Below are 23,331 nucleotides of genomic sequence, written 5' to 3'. Positions count from 1 at the left end.
AAGCAGATCTCCGTGTACCAGGAAATCGTGACGAGTTTTCGTTCCCGCTGCCGAGTTGTTTCCACTGAGCTATTTCCCCCCGTTGTTGTTGCGTTCCCCGCAAAAGTCCAGTTTTGGCAAAAAACGCATCGTCACACGATGTCTAGTAATGGTATATATCTCAGCCAACACATAATGATGTGTAGAGATAGCCAGTGAAGTCTAATAGCAGAGAATGACAATAGAGAATGATTTGTAATGACCAGGAATAATGCATAGTTGAACAATGTCAAGTGGTGGTAAATGGTGGCGGTGAACGGTGATAGTAAATGATGTCTAATGACTGCTAAGGTCGAGTGGCGGTGAAGGACGCTTAGTGACAGAATTTCAAGGTTTTCCTCTAATCGCGGAAACGACTAAAAGCAACACGAAGAAACTCTGTTAACCCTTTAACCTCCAAGTTGAAGATCAAATGGTCATGTAGCGGCAATTTCTGTCAAACATTTCTTTCAATTTTAGGTCTGGGAACTAGGTGTCAACTGAAACAAATCCTCTGTATCTCATTTTTCTTTCTTCTTGTTACCTTTCTCTTTGAAAACGTATCGATGTTGTATGGAAAAACACCCTTTTGGTCACTCCCGTAGGCGAAGATTTAAAACAAGGCTCAACAGAAGGCTTGAACCAGCCAATAAAACTGCTCAAAAGTCTCTTTAATGATATCTGGTATTTCACATCTCGAATAGCTTTTTACAAGTATTAAACACGACCAAAATATTATTACAGAGACAGTGTACAAGAGAAATCATTTCCACACAGACATTTCTAGCTCCAAAGTCAAATACGCACGGCCAGGCAAAATATGTTACTGTGCTGTCACAGATTGCAGCGTAGGTTTGTCGTCTAGCTTGTCGTATTCCAAATGGAATTCCTTCGCAACCTTCCTCCACGTACTGCAGTCAAAGAAGTAGTATGTGCCACGCTCGTACGAACTCGTTTTCAGTTGAGGGTCAACACCAGGAGCACGTGTCAACCATAGTCTTTCGTCTTTGTGGTATCGCCAATCACGTGCATACCTAAGGAGAAAAACCAATATGGACTAAGATTACGCAAATAAATAGAGAGGGTAAGTTTCTGAAGAAACTGTGGTGCTGCGTCGGTGGGAGTAATAAGGTAATTTGGTTATATAAACTAAGTTGAGATTGTAAATTGGCCAGCCTAAATAGTTAAAAAGCTGACGTTTCGAGCGTTAGCCCTTCGTCAGAGCGAATGACGAAGGGCTAACGCTCGAAACGTCAGCTTTTTAACTCTTTACGGTGGCAAATTTACAATTTCAACTTAGTTTATATAACCAAATTAAGATTAAGCGTTGCGCATGTGGGCAGTTTTCGTACGACGTCATTTGCGATCTTTCATGAGTCAAACATTCATTTGAATGTATCCAGCAGTACACTTTTAAGCTGAGTGTCTGAAAACCAAAGATCTAATTGATAATTCTTCCCTCTTGCTGCTACACGTTTCCTTGTAAGTAACAAGAACTTGGTGTTAGATCAAGATAACAACTCCCAACTGATAGGTTTGAGTATTCTCATTACCTGTTTTGTTGGATAATGTATAGGATACTAAAGGGAGAAATTACATGTTGATCACTTCTGGGAGTTAAAGGGGTTAAACGGAAAATAGAGAACTCAACCAATCAAAACTCAAATTTATTCCAAGCAACCAGCAAGAAACGCCGCAAAACGCAAATTAACAATCTGCGATTTGATGAGGCCGAGTGAATCAGTGATGAACAAGGTAAAGTTTGAATTACATGAGTTGCCAACTGTATCGTTTCATTGAGATCCAAGTCTTTTCTGTTCGCAATGAAGGATTGCATTGGGGGAACCTAACACTCTGCAGACTGGATTTGTACTTACAGTTCAGCTGCGGCCGCCAGTTGGAGAATATCTCCTCCATTCGTGTAATAGAGATAGAAGAGTAAATCCTCGGTGTATCGACTAAGTTTGATAGGTGCAAGCTGCAAATACACACAAAAGAGCTCAAACAGACGGAAAACAGCGCAAAAAGGGGGGAAAAGGAAAGGAATAAGAAACAAATTCGAGAGAGTGATCAAAGTCTGTGAATATTTGAAAATCATATATTTGAACTGCGGTTAAAGAAATGACTCTGGGAGCGATCTTCGCAATAATGAACACTAATTAAGCAGTAGTGAAAATAAGGCCAGAAAAAACTTCAAGCCTGTACGGGATTCGCACCCATGACCTATGCATCGGTATCGCATGCTTTGTTGGCTAAACAAATCTGCTTTGAGAGCAGTTACTCAACTACTACATCAACACGTCATAGTTTAATACCTTGTCCCGGATAAATGAGTTTATCCGGTACTCCGAGGGCACGTGATAGTCTGTGGAGCAAAGCAAACAATTACAGTTTGCACCAAAACTGATCTTACTGATCATAGATGTTACACTTGACAGTTCAACAAGCGATAGCTGTTGGAAACCGGAAACCGAACGAAAGGGTCTGTCACAAAATGTTCACTTGTTCGTTTGACCCAATGGACACTTTTGTTCGTTAAACAGTGACATATATCAAAACAAATCAGTAAAGTTTGTCAGCAGCTTGTACTCTTGCATCGAGATGGATTCAAAAAAGATTTCAAAATCATAAGATTTCCTGAGGCCTCTTTTAAAAGCATAAATTCTTCTGAAGCCATACCTATTTCATGTGGTCTACATGGACTGTCCGCAAATGGTGAACCAAACGTATGGTAAAGACTCCTAAATTGCAACAACAATAAGTAGTAGTAAATAGATATGAATTAACAAAAGGAAACTACCCTTGAAATTGTCATTCCTTAACGCCTAACCCTCCCCCTTAAAAAAAAAATTGGTCTAAATGTGGTCTATAAGGACTATCCACAAATGATGAACCAAACGTATGATAAGGACTCCTAATTTGCATGACAATAAGTAGCAGGTAAATACATATAAATTAATAAAAGAAAGCTACCCTTAAAAATTGTCATTCTTTGAACCCCCTCCGAAAAAAAAGGGAAAAAACAGTAATAAGAAAGTACAATTTGAGCGAATTGTTTGCCGGTATTATCTCGTGAATTGGATTGACTAATATCGTGAAACTTACGGTACAAACTTTTCTTCAAAGTTGCCGCATCCCACTTCGGTAGAAAGTTGCATACTTCAACTTCGGCCTTTAACTTATAATAACTTTTCACAACTCTCCTATCTCGCCACAGTTCATTTCTTCGTGAGAAGGTAGCGAGAATTTTAAATGTCACACAAACAGTGCTCTTAAGCTGATAAATTTAGAGATAATGTACAGATATTATGCGAAAAAGTTATGTGCTTAGATCAATTCTAGGAGATCTAGAGTTAATAATAATAATGATAATGATAATAATAATAATAATAATAATAATAATAATAATAATAATAGTTAAACAAGCAATAAACCAGTCAACATTTAATCAAATAATGCAACAAAATATGCTTCTACTTACTCTGGTGAATTTAAGTTCAGTCCTAACGTCGTAAGGTCACTAATGAATAAGAAAACCATATTTCAGAATCACAACTGTCGAGTAACCTCTGCGGAAATAACGGCAACGAAGTAAAAAAATCTGGGTAGTAGAGAACGCATGACTCTGTTACATTTACCTCCCGAGCGCTAACGTCACAAGATTGGGTTCCGTTTCTGCGGCTCTGATGAATGTTAACAATCCTATCATTCCAAACTGATCTGTTACCATTCCCTTTGGAATGTTTGAGATCATACCTGAAGAGTACAAAGGTAGAGAAGTGAGAATAGTATGTACATGTTGTGCGTTTTTTGATTGAGAGTCCAAAACCCACACTAAAGTAATCATAACAGACAATCAGCACCAAGGCGGATTCCTTCAGAAATCTAAACTGGACTATTATGTTTGAGGAGCAGGGTGAAACTTTGCCAAAATGCGGAAACAGGTAAATGAAACAGCCATTTGATAAGAACCTGAAGGTGATGTCTGAATTCCCCTTGGTGGTTGCTTGTGATTTGTCGAGTTCGCCTTTGCCTCTGCTGTCGCGAATCTTCGTTAAAAGAGAAAACAAAACTTTACATTAGCCTTTCCAAAATATCTTTCAGTGTCTAACATTTCGTTTCAGGAATAAATTTTCAGCGGCATAACATATATCGTAGTCTCCGCTAACTACGACTATCTTTTACTGGATATTTTTCCTCTTTCACGGAAAGTAGTGCTATACTGATATCTGGAAGCCTTTGTGAGGACCAACATTTTGAAATTTCCTCCATGCCTGAATGGGGTTCGTGAGTAACCTGGCCCACAGATAAGGCGGCCTTCCAAAGCTGACTATACTTTTGCGAAATCTTTAACTAAAAAACAGGCAAGTATGTCTCGAGATCAAGGGGTCTGCTTTCCTTTCGAGCCAAGGGAAAGTGAGGCAAATCAAGGCTTTCAGGCGCCCCATACGTAAGTGTTTGGGAAAAAGAGGGGAAAAGGGGTTGCGAGCGAGACCACGACTCAAGAAGTTCGGCTTTTAGCCCTGACTAGGCGAGATCTTGTACTTAGACAAGACTGTTGCTCCACCGAGCAGTAGAAATGGGTATTAATGAATAGCAAGGGAAACCTGAAGAGATGCTGAGGGGTATCATGAATAAACTCATCACCCTCGTCACATCCTAGAGGAGTAACAATACTCCTTGTCAGTTCATTCTATGGACATCGGGATCGGCTACATTGGAGTGGGCCAATTGACTCGTGTGTGAGAGTTAGCTTCCTCAGAAGAAGGTCATTACCTTGCGTCCTTTGCAACATCTTTCAATGCTTGTTCGTACGACGATCCGCCTCTAAGATCTTGGAAACGTAATCAGGAAATTAGCGAGGACAAATCAAGTTACTTTTATTTAGAAATTAGAAAAGAAAAAGGTACATGTACTATTCGGGAGAGTCTATTTAGGGAGTTCCCACAGCATACCTACAATGAATAGGAGCCCTGGACATCGGGAACCTTGTAGATAAAGACCTAACAGGAAATAAGGTAACAGTCACTACGAAAAACGTTACCTGTTCCAGGGAAAATGCTCGAGCTGGTGTTAATAACCTGGAAAAGAAATATGAACAATCCATGAACACATGAACATAGCATTACGGGGTGTACCATTTAACTACGAGTCTACCGTGTACTTACTGATGGCTTGGAAGGATCCTGGGGAGCACAACTGTCCGCTTGGCTTTCTGTAAGTACAAACAGAAATTGAATCTTTTTTAAATGGAATTGTTGTGATAACGTTGGAATATTAAAGGGTTTTTTTTTTTCCTTGAAAATCGATCTTGCTTTTCAGTTAGAAAGGCGCCTCTTATTTCTCTCCTTTCTGGGATCTTGTGTCTGAGTAATAAATATTGCTACCCACAAGAAAACTGCTTTCTTTAGAGGTTGGATCTTCGAGGCACAAACTGACCTGTTTTTCATGCATTACTCACTTCAGTCAAACTACAAAATGATGGGAGATTAAGAGCAGTTTTCGATTTGGCGCGCAAAGTAATCCGGACTCGCATGGGTTTTGCTTCAATGCGCTCTATAGCTAGCTTTTAAAATCTCACTCCGATTTCTCCACCAACCAAAGGCAAAACTCAAAGAAATCGCGCCTTGTCACATGTATAGCTCTCGCTCTTTAGCTTTTCAGGCAGCTTTGCTTGTATTCAAATTGAGTTTTCAGTGACTGCCTGAGATAGTTTCCTTCTTTTCATACGCTGTAAAAAAAAAAAAAAAATTTACTCACTTACAACACTCAATCAAAATACGCGCTCAGATAGAAATTACCTGACTTAAACGTATTTGAACCAGGGAGAGCAGGGAAGTCCTCGTTATGAATTGAAAAATCCGGTGGGGGTTCTGCAGGTTTAGACACTACACCGTAACTTGGCCTGTTGGTTAAGCTGCTGGGAGGTGCACTAACACCCCCTATACTGTCCAAACGTGCCACACCCTCCACGCGGCTGAGACTCTCTAGTCGACTTCTGTTCGCTAGTGCCGGGAACTCTGACAGGTCTAACCCACCCGAACCACCAGGTGTCGCGTCAGCGAGTCCTGCAGATGATGCAACAAACACACGTGAGACAACTAGCCAAATCATAGCTTCATATGGGTATTGCTACTCTCTTATACAAGTAACCATTTGTTTCAGAGCAAAAGTCTTGTGTAGGGAACACAGTGTGACAGCAAAGTATCCAGTCCAAAATGGCGAAACAATTACCAATGACCCCAGATAAAGCTCCGACCCTGAACGTTTGATCCACAGTCCAGCGTTTTTGACCAGATAAACAGCAGTCACCATTTGGGTCTCGCGACCAAAAGAAAAAAAAAAAAACGGTACAAAGTTGTTTTACAAGATTTACCTTGACCTGCTCCTGAGAATATGTGCCGAAGAGATTTTGGTGAATCAGGTGCACCTAAGATACAATAGAAAGGGAGGAAGTGATTTCAGTCTCCCTCCAATCCATATTGGAAGAATACAGGTACCAGAACTGACATTGAGGTCAAGTATTGTTAATAGAAAATGACATCCTCCTTTTTCTAATCTTCCCTAAATGTTCCACTACGATACAGTAATTGGAAATGACAACGAAAACCGGTCAAACTTCTCATAAAAGAGGGGCTGCTCTCCCTTTAAATCCTTGCGAACATATCCATCAGGGGCAGGTGTAATCCATTAGTTCTCCCTGAAAATAATCTTGTAGGATCCTGTAGTGCACCATCTCCATGACAAACAGGGTACGCGTGATTTTGAGGACATGAGAGACTTACCAGGAGGTTGAAATGCCCCTGAAAAAAGTGGAAGTCCAGAACCACCCATACCCTACAGGAAAAAGAGAGGGAAAGAAAAGATTACACAGAGATTACACGTGTACAGCTTGAATAACTTACCTGGATAATCATTAGAAGCCGTTTACAACTGAGCCCATGGCATTATTTAATTGAGAAACACAATACTCCTTCTAAAATGCTTTAAAATATTCCGTGCAAATCTACACGTACTACAAAATTGGCAAGTCTGCTGTCTAAGGATTTTTTGGCAAGGAATACGCAATTGTTCCTTTACGAATGATTGGCTAAGGTGAGTGCATTTTTCATGCAACACAAATGCAAAGTTGTAGTACCAGTGCAAACTACAAATAGGACACACCCTGTTAAAACTTTGTCTGTCTTGACCTTCTACGATGTTTTTTTTCATGTAAATCATTATCACATAAAAAAATGATTTCTCGTGCAATTTGGTGTAAATAAGCACTTGTGAATTTTTCAGAGGATACAAATTGCACGTGCCTACTGACTCATGCAATGTTGTCTTTCAAAAGACAACATAATATTGACTTGGGACCAGAGGAATTTAAAAAATCCGTAGAGTTGACATGAAAAGTCCAGGAGGCCAAAATTCACATAGCTGGTTCAGTTCCTGGGGCATGAAGTGAATAGGAGTACACGTTCTGGAAAACTGCTCTCTTCTATGGTGGAATGTTGGACCAGCACAGAAAATAACCCAGCATTTAAGAAAATTTCTCAAACAGCTTACTGCCACAAATTTTTCTCTTGACAAGAGTAAAGCTTTCTTTTTATTGATACATCCTCAATAAATGCGCTCATTTACATACAGTACCTGTGTCACTCCACTAGTTGATTGGCTTCTTGTGAGACCAAAACTTGACATGGGACCAGACACAGAGCTGTTTGCACCACTACTAATGCTACTAATTAAAAAAAAAAAAAAAAAAAAAAAAAAAAACATCTATTAGTGGAAAGGTATGAAGTAATGGACATCACAGAGATGAAGACAAACACTGATCGCTTTATATATTTTAAAAATGTCACAAAGATTTCCAGTAAGATTACAAGAAACAAGAAATGATAACCTGTGATGAGGCCTGAACATCCGAGAAATGATCAGAGTAAGTAAGCTTCTACTTTTGTCAAATTTGGATCTCACTATCTCACATATTAGTGGTTGCTATAGTGGTTGACTTTGAGCTGTAGGAAGCCGCCGAGTCTTTATCGCCTTGGGTATATGAAACTGTTAACAGACTCTTACATCATACTCAGAGCACCCTATAGTTGATTTTTTTCTCTCAATGAACCACAAAACCTTATCTATCAAAAAAAATTGTAAAGTATCATTCAATCTAAAAGTCATAACAATAGGTATTCTATGAAATAGAAAAGCACAACCCACAAAGAATTAAGCATGAGAAAAAATTGGCCAGAGGCAAATGCCTTAGGCCTAGTTTATACGTCGCGCTACAGTCGAATTTAATTCAAGGTCCAACAAGCAATTAAATTCGACGGGTACACACGGGTACACAGGGTACACACGGGTACACAAGGTACACACGGGTACACAGGGTACACAGGGTACAAAGGGTACACAGGGTACACACGGGTACACAGGGTACACAGGGTACACAGGGTACACACGGGTACACAGGGTACACAGGGTACACACGGGTACACAGGGTACACAGGGTACACACGGGTACTCGGGGTACACACGGGTACACAGGGTACACACGGGTACACAGGGTACACACGGGTACACAGGGTACACACAGGTACACAGGGTACACAGGGTACACAGGGTACACAGGGTACACACCGGTACACTCGGGTACACAGGGTACACAGGGTACACAGGGTACACAGGGTACACAGGGTACACAGGGTACACACGGGTACACAGAGTACACAGGGTACACAGGGTACACAGGGAGAATGGGTAACAGGGAGTCTATATGGAGACTGGGTAACAGGGAGTCTATATGGAGACTGCCATGAATTACTTGCGCATGTTTGTTTCAAAATGACACCTCTGACCAGAGGCACTGCATTTGGGAAGAGAATTAAATCTTCGATCATATTAATTTCGAAGCATAAAACCACGCCACGATTTACGTTGACCGAATGACAAGTTTAATGGAATTAAATTCGTCTGAATTAAATTCGACTGTAGCGCGACGTATAAACTAGGCCTTACTAAAGTAATGAAATGATGGGTCATGTATTAACAAAAACTTGAGAATTCTGACCAGGCTTCATCTTATGAAGACAGGAGGATGGTAAAAAGACCCTTTTAAAAAGTTCTTTTCAAGAGCCATTGTACATTTTTTTTGCATCGCCACATACCCTCCAAGGTTGAAGCCTCTCTGTTGATGTGTCTGTTGGGGTGCCTGTGGTGCATTCATTCCAATTGCTAGTACTGGTGAACTTCTTGAGGAGCTGCTATGGGTCATAAAGGATATAAATGAGAGAACAGGATCAGTATCAGTGAATGCATTACCAAAACAGAGCAATTTCAGTTGAACCTTGACAGTAATTCAAGATTACTCTACTTTCTCTTGGTGTGCACTCCAATCTTTTCTTGCCTTTGCTAGCCAAGCAAATGTAAAACTAAAGAAAATGCACCATAGCCAGTCATATTTTCCCATCCTACTGCCAGCTTATAATCATTTCTTTTGAGTTCTTATTGACTCCTTGTAATATTTCTCCTTTATTAATTGGCTGATATGATTTCTTTTATTGAACTGGTTTTCTGAGATTCAACCCAAAAGTACTCTATTTGACCATCCCAGTGGAATCAGATAAAGAACATCAGGGTTTACATTCCAGAGAAAGACTGAATGAAAATGAATGAAAATACTTTTTGAAGGCTTTAAGGGAAAGAACTGTTCTGAAGCTTGCTCTTAGTTATTTTACTGAAAAAAAGGAATCTAATGAAAGGAATAAATTGCCTCTGTTCTTTTATCACATACAAAGCCAAATTGAGCTTTTAGAGTTGAGTAACAGTTCTAACCAACCCCTTCTGAGTCAGTAAAAAATGAGCAAGATTTAAGAAATAAATTTAACCCTCTTCAAGCAGCATGAATTCTGGTACTATGTTATGTATCATTGTAAGATTCCTCAGGAACAAATCAACTGCCTTTCTTGTGACAAACAACACCTTTACTATTCAATCACTTTTTCTTCTTTGTCATTGATTTCCTAACCAGAATTAAATTTAACCCACCTTGATAACGATGATGGTATGGAGATTGTTCTACTTGTCTTTGGCAAATTATTGAGACCACCCTGGTTTCCTAAGTGACCAGGACCAGGTGGCATTTGCCCCATCACTCCTCTGGGACCCATAGACAAGATCCCTCTACTGCAGAAACAAGCAATTAAGATCAACAGTCAAATGCATTGATAACATGTCATTAGGAACAATTGATTTCAAGATTTTTTGGGTAAATTTCCAGGATAAGACCTGAACCAGTAAAAATCATAATTTTACTTTAAAGGCTGGATCCATACTTTTAATGGCCCTCATTACATATTATGAGTTTGTGCAAGAGCCACCATGGAACTCAGCTTAAAGGGAAAGTAGGGTTAAGAAAAAGTTTACTCAAATCAAAAGTTCCTTTCTTGACCTTTCCTAACTGGCCATTCATTTGAGCTGAAAATGATTTTGTAACAGTCATGTTCCAAAAAAATAACATTTTCAAATTAAAAACCGTTGTCTTTGTTATGAAATAACTATGATGTAGCAATAGTCAAGCATGCTGACTTAAATCCCTGCAGTGTTAAGAGGCAACTTTCACAGCTGATCTTAATGTGAAGTTTTCCTCAACTAAATCTCAAGCCTGATTGAAATAGCCTCAAAAAACCAACAGAAAGACCTCCATATCTGTTATAGAATGTTAGTTCACATTTGGCAGTAGCTAATTCTACAATGTTCACCTTGCTGATTGTGATGACATATTTCCTCCCTGTGATCCCACCATGTTGTGAAGACTGGATGGAATGCTGGGTACACCGGGAGTGGTTACACTTCCACTGAGCGACGTTGTGGAGTGGGTAGGATTAGGATGTGACAAGCTTCTCCCAAACTAAACACATGAAATATCAAAATGTGTCTATTAACTATTAGTTAATTTGGTTAGGCAGGGGACGTTAAAGAACCCACTCACGAGATTACTGTGATGTGGTCTGGCCTGTTTACTGGGAATTGGAGGGGGGGGAGGGGGCATCTTCAAATAAGTTTCCTTCGATTGTTTGTAAACTGCTGATGCAGTCCGGCCAAAGTCCCCTGAAAAGTGTTGTGATGCGCATTTGATCATATCCACATGTTAATTTGTGCAATATAAATATTAAACTATTATCATTATTAATATGGACTAATATACTGGTGTTTGCATTAAAACTCCTTTTTGTTACCTCTACAACCTTTTTTAATTGGGTAAACTAGAAATCTAATCCTAATTGGTGGTGAAATATGACAGAAAAATTGAGTAATAATGTGTTACTGAGTCTCATCATGTAACTTGTTCTTGCTGAGGCAGAGAACCAGTAGCTTGACAAGATCACACAATGGCTTCACAGGAGGCTAAACTTCTACATGATGATTAAATTCATAAATACCTGAGCAGACGACATTCCTCTTGGAGCACTTGGTGGAACCTGCATGGAGTTGACATTTGGAGGAAGTCCTAGTAAATGACAACAATAAATCATGTAAAACCACAAAACAATCACTAACAAACAATGAAAACGTTGCCAACAATAAAACTGTACCAAGCATGAAAAGACAAAAGAATATAGACCAAATATCAACAAACATGGAGTTCACAGATGAGGTGAATAACCTTCTAATTAATTAAAAAAATATGGCTCTTTACCCCACAAAGTTTCTCAACTCTAAGGCATAACATTGGTGAGTCACCCTTTGTGAGTATTGCATCTCTTCACTGGTTCATTCACCTTTAATAACTTACTGTTGAAAGTCAACTAAGTGTTCATGTGCCTGCTGATAGTAAACTTGTCAATTTGTGTGTTTATTGGAACTAATACTACCAAGGATATTACCGGTATGTTGGATTTACTACTAAAGTACTGTAAATTAAAATCAGGTTTATTTCCTAAGTTTCAATGGAAGATGTAACAAACAGTTTCAGCTATTTTTTTTTTTTAAATTTATTAGCTTTGCTGACAGGCAGGGTCCCCATAACAGCTTGCGCCAATTACTGCGGGCCCTAGTACCAACCCATCCCACCCCAGGAGAGGACATCCACCACACAGTGATCTCGTGCATGGGAAATTAACATCTCCTACCCCAACCCTGCAGGAGACAGGACCTACGGTTTATTTGTCCTTATCCAAGAAGACTAGAATGTCTATCCATTTCCTGATAATTTTATTATAGAAAGTTAGCACATTCTCCTGAGCAGTAATTTTAAGACCTTAAGTATTGGTCCGGCCAGGGCTCAAACCCTCGACCTCCCGCTCAACAGTCCAGCTACTTTAAAATCCTCTAATGACCCTGACCATAGCCAGGGCTGAAAATGGCTGTCCAACCAATTACAGCTACTGTCTAACAGTATTTCTTAACACACGGTTTTCCCAAATGAAAAATAATGAAACTGGAGACTTGATTGGATTCATGTCTTCTCAGGAAAGAAAAAATTAATTGTGAAATGACACATGAACTTAAAAAGTTTATACCTGAGCTTGGGAGCCCTGAGCCATAAAAATTAGATTGGTGAGGTCCAGGTGATTGCATACCAGAAGGTGTTCCATAAAGACCCCCAAGATGAGGCTGCAAAAGAAACATATTTTGTCATGATTGGTTGGCAGGTGTTACTTGCTCTTGGTTGATATCAACACAAACATTATAGTACACAAGAAATAAAAAGGAAAAGGAGACAAGACCCTTTCAAAAGTAAAGTGGAAACATTACCAAAATGTAGATTATTTACTTGTCTTATCTTAAAAGTCACTCTCAGACAAAGCTTAATTGAAGAACAGTGAAAAGTCAAATATTGCTAAGGGCTACAGGTATACTATGAATTAACCCCAAACAATGCAATTATGTACAATGTAATTATGTACAATGTAATTAGAGCCATTCATGGAAAGTCTCACAAGTTATAAACAAAGCATAACTTTAACCTCTTTCTCTGGTCTGTGTGGAGGAAACATTGAAGGATTAAAGTACATTCCACTTGATCCATAATCATCTTCCCCATCATCATTAAAAACAGGCAACTTTTTCCTCAGTGAGCCAATAGCTGGCATGTTTTTCCTACCACCTAAAGGTTAAAGCAGAAGGCCTTATATTAATACACCAAGACTTTGTACCATCCCAGGATTGGTTTCTGGAAACACAGTCGGGTTGACTGTGCGTATAATTCTGAGGACTGGATAAGAAGACAACATTCAGTTTCCCACCTCTTCTAAAGAGAACTTGGCTTTGAACCATGGTTTATTAGCACGTGCTCTATACAGCTAACATCATGATTTTCCTCTTACTCTATTTTTTTTTTAAATACTCACTGCTTTACATAAATATTCTGCTAACCTACTTACTGTATACCCACCATGCCTGCAACTTTGGAGGTATACCGTATTTACCCATGTATAATACGCACCCTTGTTTTTAACCTAATTTATCAGAAAAAAAAGTTTTCACGGCAAAAAGACAAGTTAAATATTCCTACAAATATTTATTAAGACAACAAGAATAAAAAAATAAACTATATCGTTAACATCAATATCTTTTGCTACTTAGTTATTTATGATATTATTGAAATCAAATTTTAGGACTTCAAGTGAGGCCTAGCTAATTTGACAATTCCATGGCCTGGTAAATATTATGAGTGAGCAACAATATGTCCAAAAAGTATTGAAGATTTTGTGTCATATCGTCGTATTTTTAGAATTTTCAAACTAACACTATGCGATTTTCTGGCCGTTAAGTCAAGTAAACAACAATATAACCATGATGAATTCCACTGCATGCGCTTTGTACACGTAAGAAATTTGTGTGGTTTTCGCTTAAAACAGCAAATCAAGAACTGCTTTAAATAGAGCTTTGGTCCTGAAATATTTCTTGCTCACTTTCTTCTTGCCTCTCATTGAAAATTTCCATATGAAATCTCTTCACACGTAGCCAAATTTGCATATTCCCTTTGAAATCTGATCCACGTGCCTGTTTGTACACTTGTGAAAATATTTAGCGATTTTTGTCTTTCCTCTTGATTTTAGAGTAATATGCACCTATAATTTTTCATTGAAATTAAGTTATTTAATCAAAGCTTTAAATGTCTGACTTTTTTGTTGTGTTTTTATGTATGCATGTTAGGATGTGCATGACAAACAATGGAATCTGTGTATAAAATGCACCGCGATTTTGATGGTTATTTTTGTAGAAAAAAAGTGCACATTCTACATGTGTAAATATGGTATTTAAGAACTTATAACTGAGTTTCATGTGACAAAAAATTCAAATTCTTGGTGAATTGCAAGTAATTTTAACTTACAGTGGCCAATCAGGGATCATTAATATCAAATAAGTTATTATCAGTAGTGTCTACTCAACCTGAACTACTTGTTTTATTATAATATTATATTTATTATAGTTCTTTATGATATAACATGCCTCTTCTGCTCTTTGTCACTAACAATAAAAGAAGAAACTGTCTGCATAGATGCTATTGCTTATAAGGAATGTAGGTCCCAATGGGTCAGCTATTTAAAACAAAGTCTATTTTGGACTGCACTTTTTGACATCCAATGGACTTCAAAAGTTGGGTTTTTTAAAGCTATCAGATCTTTCTTTTGGTGACAAATGTAAGGCAGCCCTTTTGAGAGTATCACTAAGACTTTACCTTTAGGTGATAATTTCTGCTTGACTTAAGATAGTTTAGAGCTGGTTTGGATGAATAAGGCTTTTACTTTTAGTAGTTCAAAAGAGCAACTGAATTTATATTTTCATTTGTTCAAGATTACTTATAATTATGCTAATTTTTAAATTGCCAATTCTATTCTAACTTTCAACAAATAGCCTAGATTAATGTTTTCTTTGTCCTTTTTTAAACTTAAAATGCAAACATGTATATACCTGCCAATCATTAACAGATGATGCATGCAAGGACCACACACACACAATGCATATTTTGTAATCATAATTTCAAAATGCAACAAGACTGTTTTACCTGGGGAGAGATCCTGTTGACCTTTCCTCGGAGGAAATGGATATCTGATTTAAAACAGGGAAACAATAATATTAAGAATCACTACACTGATGAGTATTCAATAAATACATGTACATCTCACAGAAGCAAAAATCACACACTGAAAATATAGATTGACAAACATGACTCAAATGCTGTCAAACTTCTGATGAGAATTTCACTGTTAAAGTTCCCACAATAAGTCATAACAAGCCTGGCTATCGTTTATGCATGGTTATTATTCCTAGATGATGACCCCAGGCTTAAGCCAGCCTGGGATTCCTAATTACCACAGCATCAGACATGAGTGAGTGTGTGAGTGACTTATTTGTGTATAAGAGTCCCCATATTTGGAACTGGTTTGAGTACAAGTAATGATGACTGCAAAAAAATTATTCTAATTTGGAATCATGATCTGATTTGGAAAAGGGGCTCACTCTGTGTCTTGTCAAAGACCTTTCACAGGGAATTTTAACTTGTAAATACCAGTCTGAACCAGACTTACTGGATAAAGAAATCAAGTTTCATTGACTGAATAGAAATATGGCGTCCAATTTGAATTGCCATTGTTCTGGACTTACTAGCCTCTCACACATGTGATAATCCTTTTCTGTTTCCACGTGAAGACGAGGCTAGTAAGTCCAAAACAATGGTAATTCAAATTGGACGCCATATTTCGATTCAGACAATAGAATTTAAAATTAATCGAAATCCATTGGAAATAGAGTTATTTCGGTAATACTCTATACTCACTGGTTTATTCCAGAAAGTGGATCACCCAAGGGGCGATGGTGTGCCATTGGCAAAGGAGAACAAATCTAAAAAACCAGTACAGGTGGTCAAGACCTTAGGAGAGAGGATAACATTAGGAACCACTTGCCAAGTGCAGTCTTCATATGATTTGATACAATGAAATAGCGCAACCATTATGTCCTATCAAAAAACTATCACCTTCAATTGGGTAAAAAAAGAGGGGCAAGGGGGAATGACTTTCATTATTTTAAACTCATGCACAAAGAAATTTTGCAAAGGTTCCCAGATTTTGTAATGAAAAAAATATCACAGCCCTTAAATAACAAAAATAAACCAAATTAGAGCACATATAAAATACAGGCCCATTGAGGGACAAGGAAAAACACTTACAGTGGAACCTTGATTTAATTTAGTGCCAAGGGACTAGGGAAATTGATTTGTTACATCAAGGATTCACTATACAGAAAACCTCGATTTAATAAATTTGAGAAAAAAATGTTCATTATATCGAGGTATGGTTAATAATTGTTGTTATTGTGTGAGTGTGTGTGTGTGTGTGTGTGTGTGTGTGTGTGTGTGTGTGTGATGTTGTGCTTACTGTCTATATGAAGCTTAAGTACACTGTACAGGTCTGTACAGAGCTGCAGCACTGGAAACTAAATGGGCCAACAAATTATTAACAGTTGCAACTGGCTTGTCAAATGTCGTAGTGAAAAGGTTAATGGATAGTGTAACCAAACAGAAACTTTAAACAAAAGAAAACCACTTTACTTTACTACTAAAATTGCTAATCAAGCTGCAGAACCAAAAATTCTCCAGCTGAAAATTGCCTCATTTTGACATTCTTTACTTTACTACTAAAATTGAAGATCAAGATGCCCAATCAAACATTCTTCCAATGAAAATTGCATCATTTTTTGTCATTTTTTACTTTACTACTAAAATTGCTAATCAAGACGCTTAATCAAAAAATAATTGCCTTATTTCCTCATATTTTGTCTTTTGTCAAAATGCGCCTCTCATTCAAGAGAAAGAGCGCAGAAATTCCCTTTCATGAACAGTGAACAGTGTGTATAGTATTAAACAACAACACTACTGTATAGTACTGCACTGTTGGTCTGTTTCGCATTTGTATTTGGTCAAGTGTTGACATTTGTTCAATATATCAGGGTATCTGTATACGTTTGGGCTTCATGAAACAAGGAATTTATTATAATTATCAAGGTTCATTATATCGAGGTTCTGTGCCGTATATTTGGCTGTAACTTTAACCAGGCTAAAGAGTATCATTCATTGTACCAAGGACTTTGTTGTATATAGGTTCATTAAATCAAGGTTCCACTGTAATTAATACTATGAGATTTACCTATGAGTCCCTAGATGTAAAGTCACACTATCAAATGTAGATTGCTTAGTGTTGTCTACTGCACTGCTTTTCTTCATTAAGCACTAATGATAACTTGTAACTTTTAAATTCTCCTTGGTATTCCCGCAGTTTGGTGTTGTTTCCTCACACTTCTACTATGTTAACAAATGGCTGTTTAGGCATTTTAGAAGCTTTGAAGGAACAATATCAATTATACCTCAAAACATTCGACTCCATATAACAATGCAATGCCAACTTTATTTCGCTCCAACAACAGTGATTTACAGAACTCAACCAGAAAAAACAAGAAAAACGAGTTCAACGGCCTCATGGTCCCATAAGTCCTTGCAGTCACACACCAGAGTGCCTTTTTGTTTCCCTCCACCATTTTGAAGGACGCATTTCTCAGTCATAGCTGATGAATTGGACAAATCAGACAAAAACTCCGGTGATTTACTGTCCCAGGGACCTTCACAGCCTTCTATGGACCTCTGTGTTGAAGGTAAGTGCTTCAGTCAGGCGCTGTTAGCCAACTGTGGTTTTATTTAGGCGATCTCCTCAGCTATCGTCTCTGGTTTGTCAGAGAGCGCGGGAAAGCCACATGGCTCCACAACACGTCCCGAACTACCTGGAACTAAACGTTCTGCCAGTGAGCTTGATGGCCCCAGAGATTTGGTGGAAAAGTCTGTTGACTCCACCAATGCTAGCCAGTTGGCTAAACATTTTAGACATGATTCTCCCTTTCACTGGGAAATCGAGCCTGCTGTAAACATCGATGACTCTACCAATGAGTCAGCAGTTCAGGGTGAATGTTCTGACAGTGTGGAAGCCAGTGCAGCCAGATGGCAGGCTTCGGAAGAGCTCTCGACGTTTCTAGGCACAACAAGGACACCATTATCAAAATCTGACAAGCGTCAGATCGTTAAAGATTACCCTAGACCCAATGTGGATGCCACGTTCACTCCACGCTTGGACTCTTACCTTCCTGGTCTCATGGGTGGTCTAACTGGCCCTGAGGCAAAGTTGAGGGAGATTCAAGATAAAGTGCTCGACATTGTGGGCCCTCTTAGGACTGCCCATGAACACTTACTGGACAAGCTTGATACCCCTTCTTCTATTATCCAGTTCTCAAGAGAGGAAGGGACTGGCCTCATGGCAATCATCCAAAGGTCAATTCAGTTGGCCAAACACGCTTCAGCCACAATCTCACAAAAACATAGGGTAGGAGTCCTATCTAAGGTAAACAAGGCTTATGCATCCCTTGGTAAGGAGGCTTTCCCTGATGCAGGCAAAGATCTATTTGGCAAAGGTTTTGAGTCACTTCTTAAAGAGCGTACAGAAACGGCAAAAGCAATTACTGAAGCTAAGAAAGTGGGGCAACAGCTTTTTTGGCCCGCCCCTCCACATGGATGCCCCTACCTGGCACGTGCAGGGTCATGGAGCAACCTACGACGTGGGACCTGCCAAGGACATTGGGAAACCAGATCCCATCCTTTTCAACCAAAGGGAAGGGGCTTTCTCCCACCCACAAGCCAAACCTCAACCAACCAGTGAACAAAGGTATGTTCCTCAATCTTTTACCAGTAAACAGAGCCCCAGCACAAGTAGCTGGATGCCTCAGATTTTTTCAGAACAATTGGCATCTTATTACGGACAACCCTTGGGTGTTGGAGGCTATTATGGGTTACAAAATAGAGTTTCATTCTTTGCCTCGCCAGGTAGCCTGGCCTTGCACTTTCATGTCAACAGCCCAGCAGGAGGCTGTTCAAGCAGATAGAAAAAATGGCTCTGCAAGGAGCCATCCACCCAGTCTTCTCCAACACTGATGGGGGATTCGTCAGCAGTATAATTCTAGTTGAAAAAAAGGATGGTTGTTAACCCAAAGAATCTAAATTCCTTTGTGAACTTCCAACATTTCAAAATGAAGGGAATTCATATGTTACGAGACCATTTAAAAAAGAGGGAATTTTATGGTCAAACTGGACTTAAAAGACACCTACTTCACTGTCCCAGTCTGGAAAGGCCATCAAAAATTCTTAAGGTTCACCTGGAAGAAATCTCTCTGGGAGTTTGCAGGTCTCCAATTCGGGCTGGCCAGTGCACCCAAGTCATTCACCAAACTCGTGAAACCCGTTGTGGCAACCCTTTGGAACTTGGGGATTTGTTTTGTTATATATCTGGACGACCTTCTCATCCTAGCATATTCAGAGCAGTCTGCCAGACTCCACCTGGCAACAGCTATGAATCTCCTAGAGAGTTTGGGGTTTATCATCAACCCAAAAAAGTCTGTTTTAACTCCAGTGCAGATAATAGAATTCCTGGGTATGTCCGTGGACTCAGTATCCCTGTGTCTTGCCCTTCCTTGAGACAAAGTCAGGAGTATCCGCAGAGAATGCGAAGGCCTGATTGCCAATCCAATTACGACAGTGAGGCAATTAGCCCATCTCCTAGGCCGGCTGAGCTCATCCCTTCAAGCAGTGTTCCCTGCCCCTCACTATTACCGCTACCTGCAGCAGGCAAAGATCCAAGCACTACAATTGGGAGGCCATTATGAGTCTCAGGTCTTTCTGAACCAAGAGGCAATAGAAGAATCACAATGGTGAGCAGAGAGAACCTTATGGCTTGGAATAGGAGGGCCCTTGCCCACCCAGACCCCAACATGGTAATGGAGAGCGACACCTCAAAGGAGGGCTGGGGTGCCCTTTGCAGTGGAGCGAGTAAAGGCAGCCTCTGGAGTCAATCCGAACAGTTTCTCCATATAAACTGTCTGGAGCTTCTAGCAGGTTACTTCATGATCAAATGCTTCCCAAAGGGCAAAACAAACATTCACATTCAGCTCTGGATGGACAATTTGGCTACAATTACATTCATCAACAAAATGAGGGGAACCAAATCTTGTGCCCTCGCCTCTCTGTCTTGCAACCTCTGGCAGTGGTGTCTTCAGAAGCAGATAACAGTGTCTGCTACTCACATCCCAGGGATCCTGAATGTGACTGCAGACAGGGAATCCAGGTATCTCCTGGACTCCTCCGATTGGAAGCTTTGCCCAGTAGTGTTCCAGACCCTTCAGAACCTTTGGGGCCCTCTGGAACTCGACCTGTTTGTGTCTCGGTTGACAAACCAGTTACCTCACTTTGTGAGCTGGAAACCAGACCCCCATGCAGAAGCAGTGGATGCCTTCTCCCTTCAGTGGAACATGGTCAGGAGTTATGCCTTTTACCCCTTCTGTCTTCTAGGCAGGTGCCTCAGTCAAGTTCTGAGACAACAAGTCCCATATCTTGTACTGGTAGCACCAGCGTAGAAATCTCAACCCTGGTATCCCCTCTTGCTGGATCTTTTAGAAGACTTGCCAGTCCTTATTCCCCAGTCTCCCAATCTTTTAACCCGGGAGGGAGTGTCCCACCCTCTGACCCACCTCCAACTGGGAGGATGGCTTATCTCTGGCAACAGTATGAGGAGGAGGGCTTTTCATGCCAAGCTAGAGAGCTCCTCTCAGCAGCTTGGAGGAAGAATACCTCTGACCAGTATGCCTCTGCTTGGAGAAAGTGGACCAGCTGGTGCTCTCTGAGGAAAATTAATTCCGTTTCAGTTTCTCTAAACAACATCAATAATTTTCTTGCGAGCGAGTTTTTGCAGGGAAAGCAGTACCAAACACTCAATGTTTACTGATCTGCCATTTCAATGACCCACCCAACAATTGACTCTGTACAGGTGGGAGAGCACCCCATGGTTTGCCAGTTGTTGAAAGGAATTTTTAATTCTAGACCTCCACAGCCCAGATACTCCTTCACCTGGGAGGTGTCTATGGTTGTTGAGTATATTAGAGGTCTTGGGTCTAATTCATTCTTATCTTTAAAGATGTTGACTCAAAAGCTTGCAATGCTCTTGGCTTTGATTTCTGCAGATAGAAGCTCTGAACTGGCTGCCCATGACCTAGGTTTTAGACAGTTTTATCCTGAAGGGGTAGTGTTCAACCTTCCTTGCCTGACTAAGTCTATTTGAACTGGAAAGAATTTAAAGCAGTCCTTTCATGCCAGCTTCCCTGAGGATAAAAACTTGTGTGTTGTCGAGTGCCTCAAATGAATCCCGTGCTAGGGAGATGAGATCTGTTCTTGCTGGCAAGGAAAATCGGCTTTTCCTGTCAGTAGTCCAACCTCATAAACCCGTTTCAGCTAGTATGGTTGCTAGGTGAGTATGAAGTCTGCTACAAGCAGCAGGTATTGACACATCTCAATTTAAACCTCATTGTGTGTGTGGGGCATCGGCCTCTACTGCTGCCAGGGGTGGGGTCGGTTTGTCAGATATTTTGGCCACGGCCTGCTGGTCATCTGACTCCACTTTTAAGCATTTCTACTATAAACCTGTGCTTCACCCTGACTCAAGTAGGTCAGTTCTTTCCATTCCCAGGGTAGGTAGCCATCTTTGAACATGCATTGTCACATGGAGTCAAATGTTTTGAAGTATAATCTCAGATTATACAAGGGACTGTAGGTCCTGAAGTATAAGATAGATTATACGAGAAACATGAGAAGGAATGTAACAATGCAATCCCACCCACACCCATAACCCTCATGTTTGACGTTTCTTTGTTTTTGCATTTTTTCTCTTGTTTTCTGTTCTTTCCAGGTTGGCTTGCTCAACAAAAAGGCACTGTGGTGTGTGACTGCAAGGAGTTATGGGACCTGGAGGCCATTAAACTTGTTTTTCTTGTTTTTTTCTGGTTGAGTTCTGTAAATTGCTGTTATTGGAGCGAAATAAATGAATAAAGGCTGATAGTTTCTAAAGAAATAAAGTTGGCCTTACATTGTTACATTCCGTCTCATGTTTCTCATATAATCTATCTTATACTTCAGGACCTACGGTCCCTTGTATAATCTGGGATTTGTTGAAATAACATCTGTAACATTTCTTTGTTATTTTGAACTATGAACAAACACATCTTTAATAACAGAAATGTTACTGTGATTCAGTAAGGTGTAGCACCCCCTGTCTACAGAGTACAGCAGATGTGTGTGCCTTGTTTTTCTTTCCTTACAACACATTCAAGCATTAGAATTGCTTTTCTGAAATCTCATCAAATTCTGCCACACTCTACAGACTGGGTTGATCCTGTATTCTACAGCTATGAAGCCAAAAGATCATGCTCCAAAACATATCTGATACCTCATCCAAACCTACTCCAATAGTAAAGTAGATTTAGCTCAATGTTTTCTTCTAAACCTGTTACAATACTTATCACCATAAAACTGTTTGTGAGGGGCTGTTAAACTTAACTTGAACACTTAGGCTCAACACTAACAGCAAGCTGGTAAGCAACTGTGAATAATCATACAACAAATTCTATCATCTTGTACACAGTCCTCAGAATTTTGGTGGAAAACCAACAACTTGTGTTTTGATAATAAGGTAGGGTGGCACTACCTTATGTAGCTTCCTTTACATTACTGAGAGAAAGTATCCGTTTACACGAACAGCACTCCAATTCAAGCCAAATTGTTCTCCTCGTATGCATAAATTATTTTGATATGACGCGCAAGAACATTGAAAATGTAAACAATAAACAAATAGACATCATAAACATCAAATCTCATAACGGGAACAGACTTGTTTGTTCCATGCCAAACAAGGTAAAATGACATCAGAAACACTTTCAGAAACCACTCTATCCACCTGTGCAATTTTTTTGAAACCGTACATTTTGCAGCTTAAATGTATATTAAATCACCTGTGTTAACTGTATCCTGACAAAATTAACTCCAGCTTAGGTTGTTTTAGATAAAACTTTGGTCACAACCTTGTCACAGTACCCTTTCGCTTCAAAAAGTCGATTCGTTTTGGTACATGCGGAACACTATGCAACACGCTGACCTTCATATGTTGCTGGCTCATATGAATAGAGATTTGGTCATCGTTGGACCCCAGCAAAAGACGCATTGGTGTGGTCTCACTTCTAGCGCCGCAAATATGTCATACGAGAGCAAAGTGAATATGTTGTGGCACGGAGGAAGTCATAACCTGTCAATTTATGGACCAGTTCTTGTGCAAAGTCTGGGAAAATATCAAACACGGAATCAGGTTTCCCGGAAATAGAAAAAAAACGAAAGTTTTAAATTTTCTGAAGAAGATTTTTTCACGTTGCAGTGCTGCTCTTTTAGTTCAGAATTTTGGCCTTAATAGT

General features: G+C 39.6%; 1 protein-coding gene across 5 annotated transcripts; it reads right to left on the bottom strand.

The window, feature by feature from the left end:
* Positions 1–668: 668 nt before the first annotated feature.
* Positions 669–23,013, bottom strand: LOC111326471 (CCR4-NOT transcription complex subunit 2-like). Of its 5 annotated transcripts, none has more exons than XM_088745188.1 (23): positions 22,879–23,013; positions 15,788–15,852; positions 15,017–15,060; positions 12,972–13,111; positions 12,525–12,618; positions 11,445–11,512; positions 10,764–10,912; positions 10,051–10,188; positions 9,171–9,266; positions 7,654–7,744; positions 6,804–6,855; positions 6,395–6,448; positions 5,820–6,086; positions 5,187–5,233; positions 5,063–5,099; positions 4,795–4,852; positions 3,991–4,067; positions 3,657–3,774; positions 3,500–3,538; positions 2,698–2,759; positions 2,334–2,383; positions 1,896–1,996; positions 669–1,052 (listed from the first exon to the last, which is right to left on the bottom strand). In XM_088745188.1, the coding sequence occupies exons 2-23, from the start codon at positions 15,832–15,834 to the stop codon at positions 842–844; spliced, it is 2,040 nt and encodes a 679-aa protein (XP_088601314.1). In that variant the 5' UTR covers positions 15,835–15,852; positions 22,879–23,013; the 3' UTR covers positions 669–841. The 5 variants fall into 5 exon arrangements, with proteins under 5 accessions (XP_088601314.1, XP_088601307.1, XP_022786210.2 ...); XM_088745181.1 differs by having other exon boundaries at positions 15,788–15,880; positions 22,879–23,007; XM_022930475.2 differs by having other exon boundaries at positions 7,654–7,741; positions 15,788–15,880; positions 22,879–23,007.
* Positions 23,014–23,331: the final 318 nt, after the last annotated feature.

The sequence above is a fragment of the Stylophora pistillata genome, chromosome 1 (assembly GCF_964205215.1).
Source record: "Stylophora pistillata chromosome 1, jaStyPist1.2, whole genome shotgun sequence".
Classification (NCBI taxonomy): Eukaryota; Metazoa; Cnidaria; class Anthozoa; order Scleractinia; family Pocilloporidae; genus Stylophora; species Stylophora pistillata.
This window is presented reverse-complemented; position numbering and strand designations above follow the sequence as displayed.

Excerpts from the sequence above, each read along its gene's own strand:
- LOC111326471 (XM_088745188.1), bottom strand. The coding sequence starts at position 15,834 with ATGGCACACCATCGCCCCTTGGGTGATCCACTTTCTGGAATAAACCA. Across the intron at positions 6,856-7,653 it reads CAACTAGTGGAGTGACACAG|GGTATGGGTGGTTCTGGACT; the intron begins GTACTGTATGTA and ends TTTTTCCTGTAG. Across the intron at positions 4,068-4,794 it reads GATGTTGCAAAGGACGCAAG|ATTCGCGACAGCAGAGGCAA; the intron begins GTAATGACCTTC and ends CTTTTAACGAAG.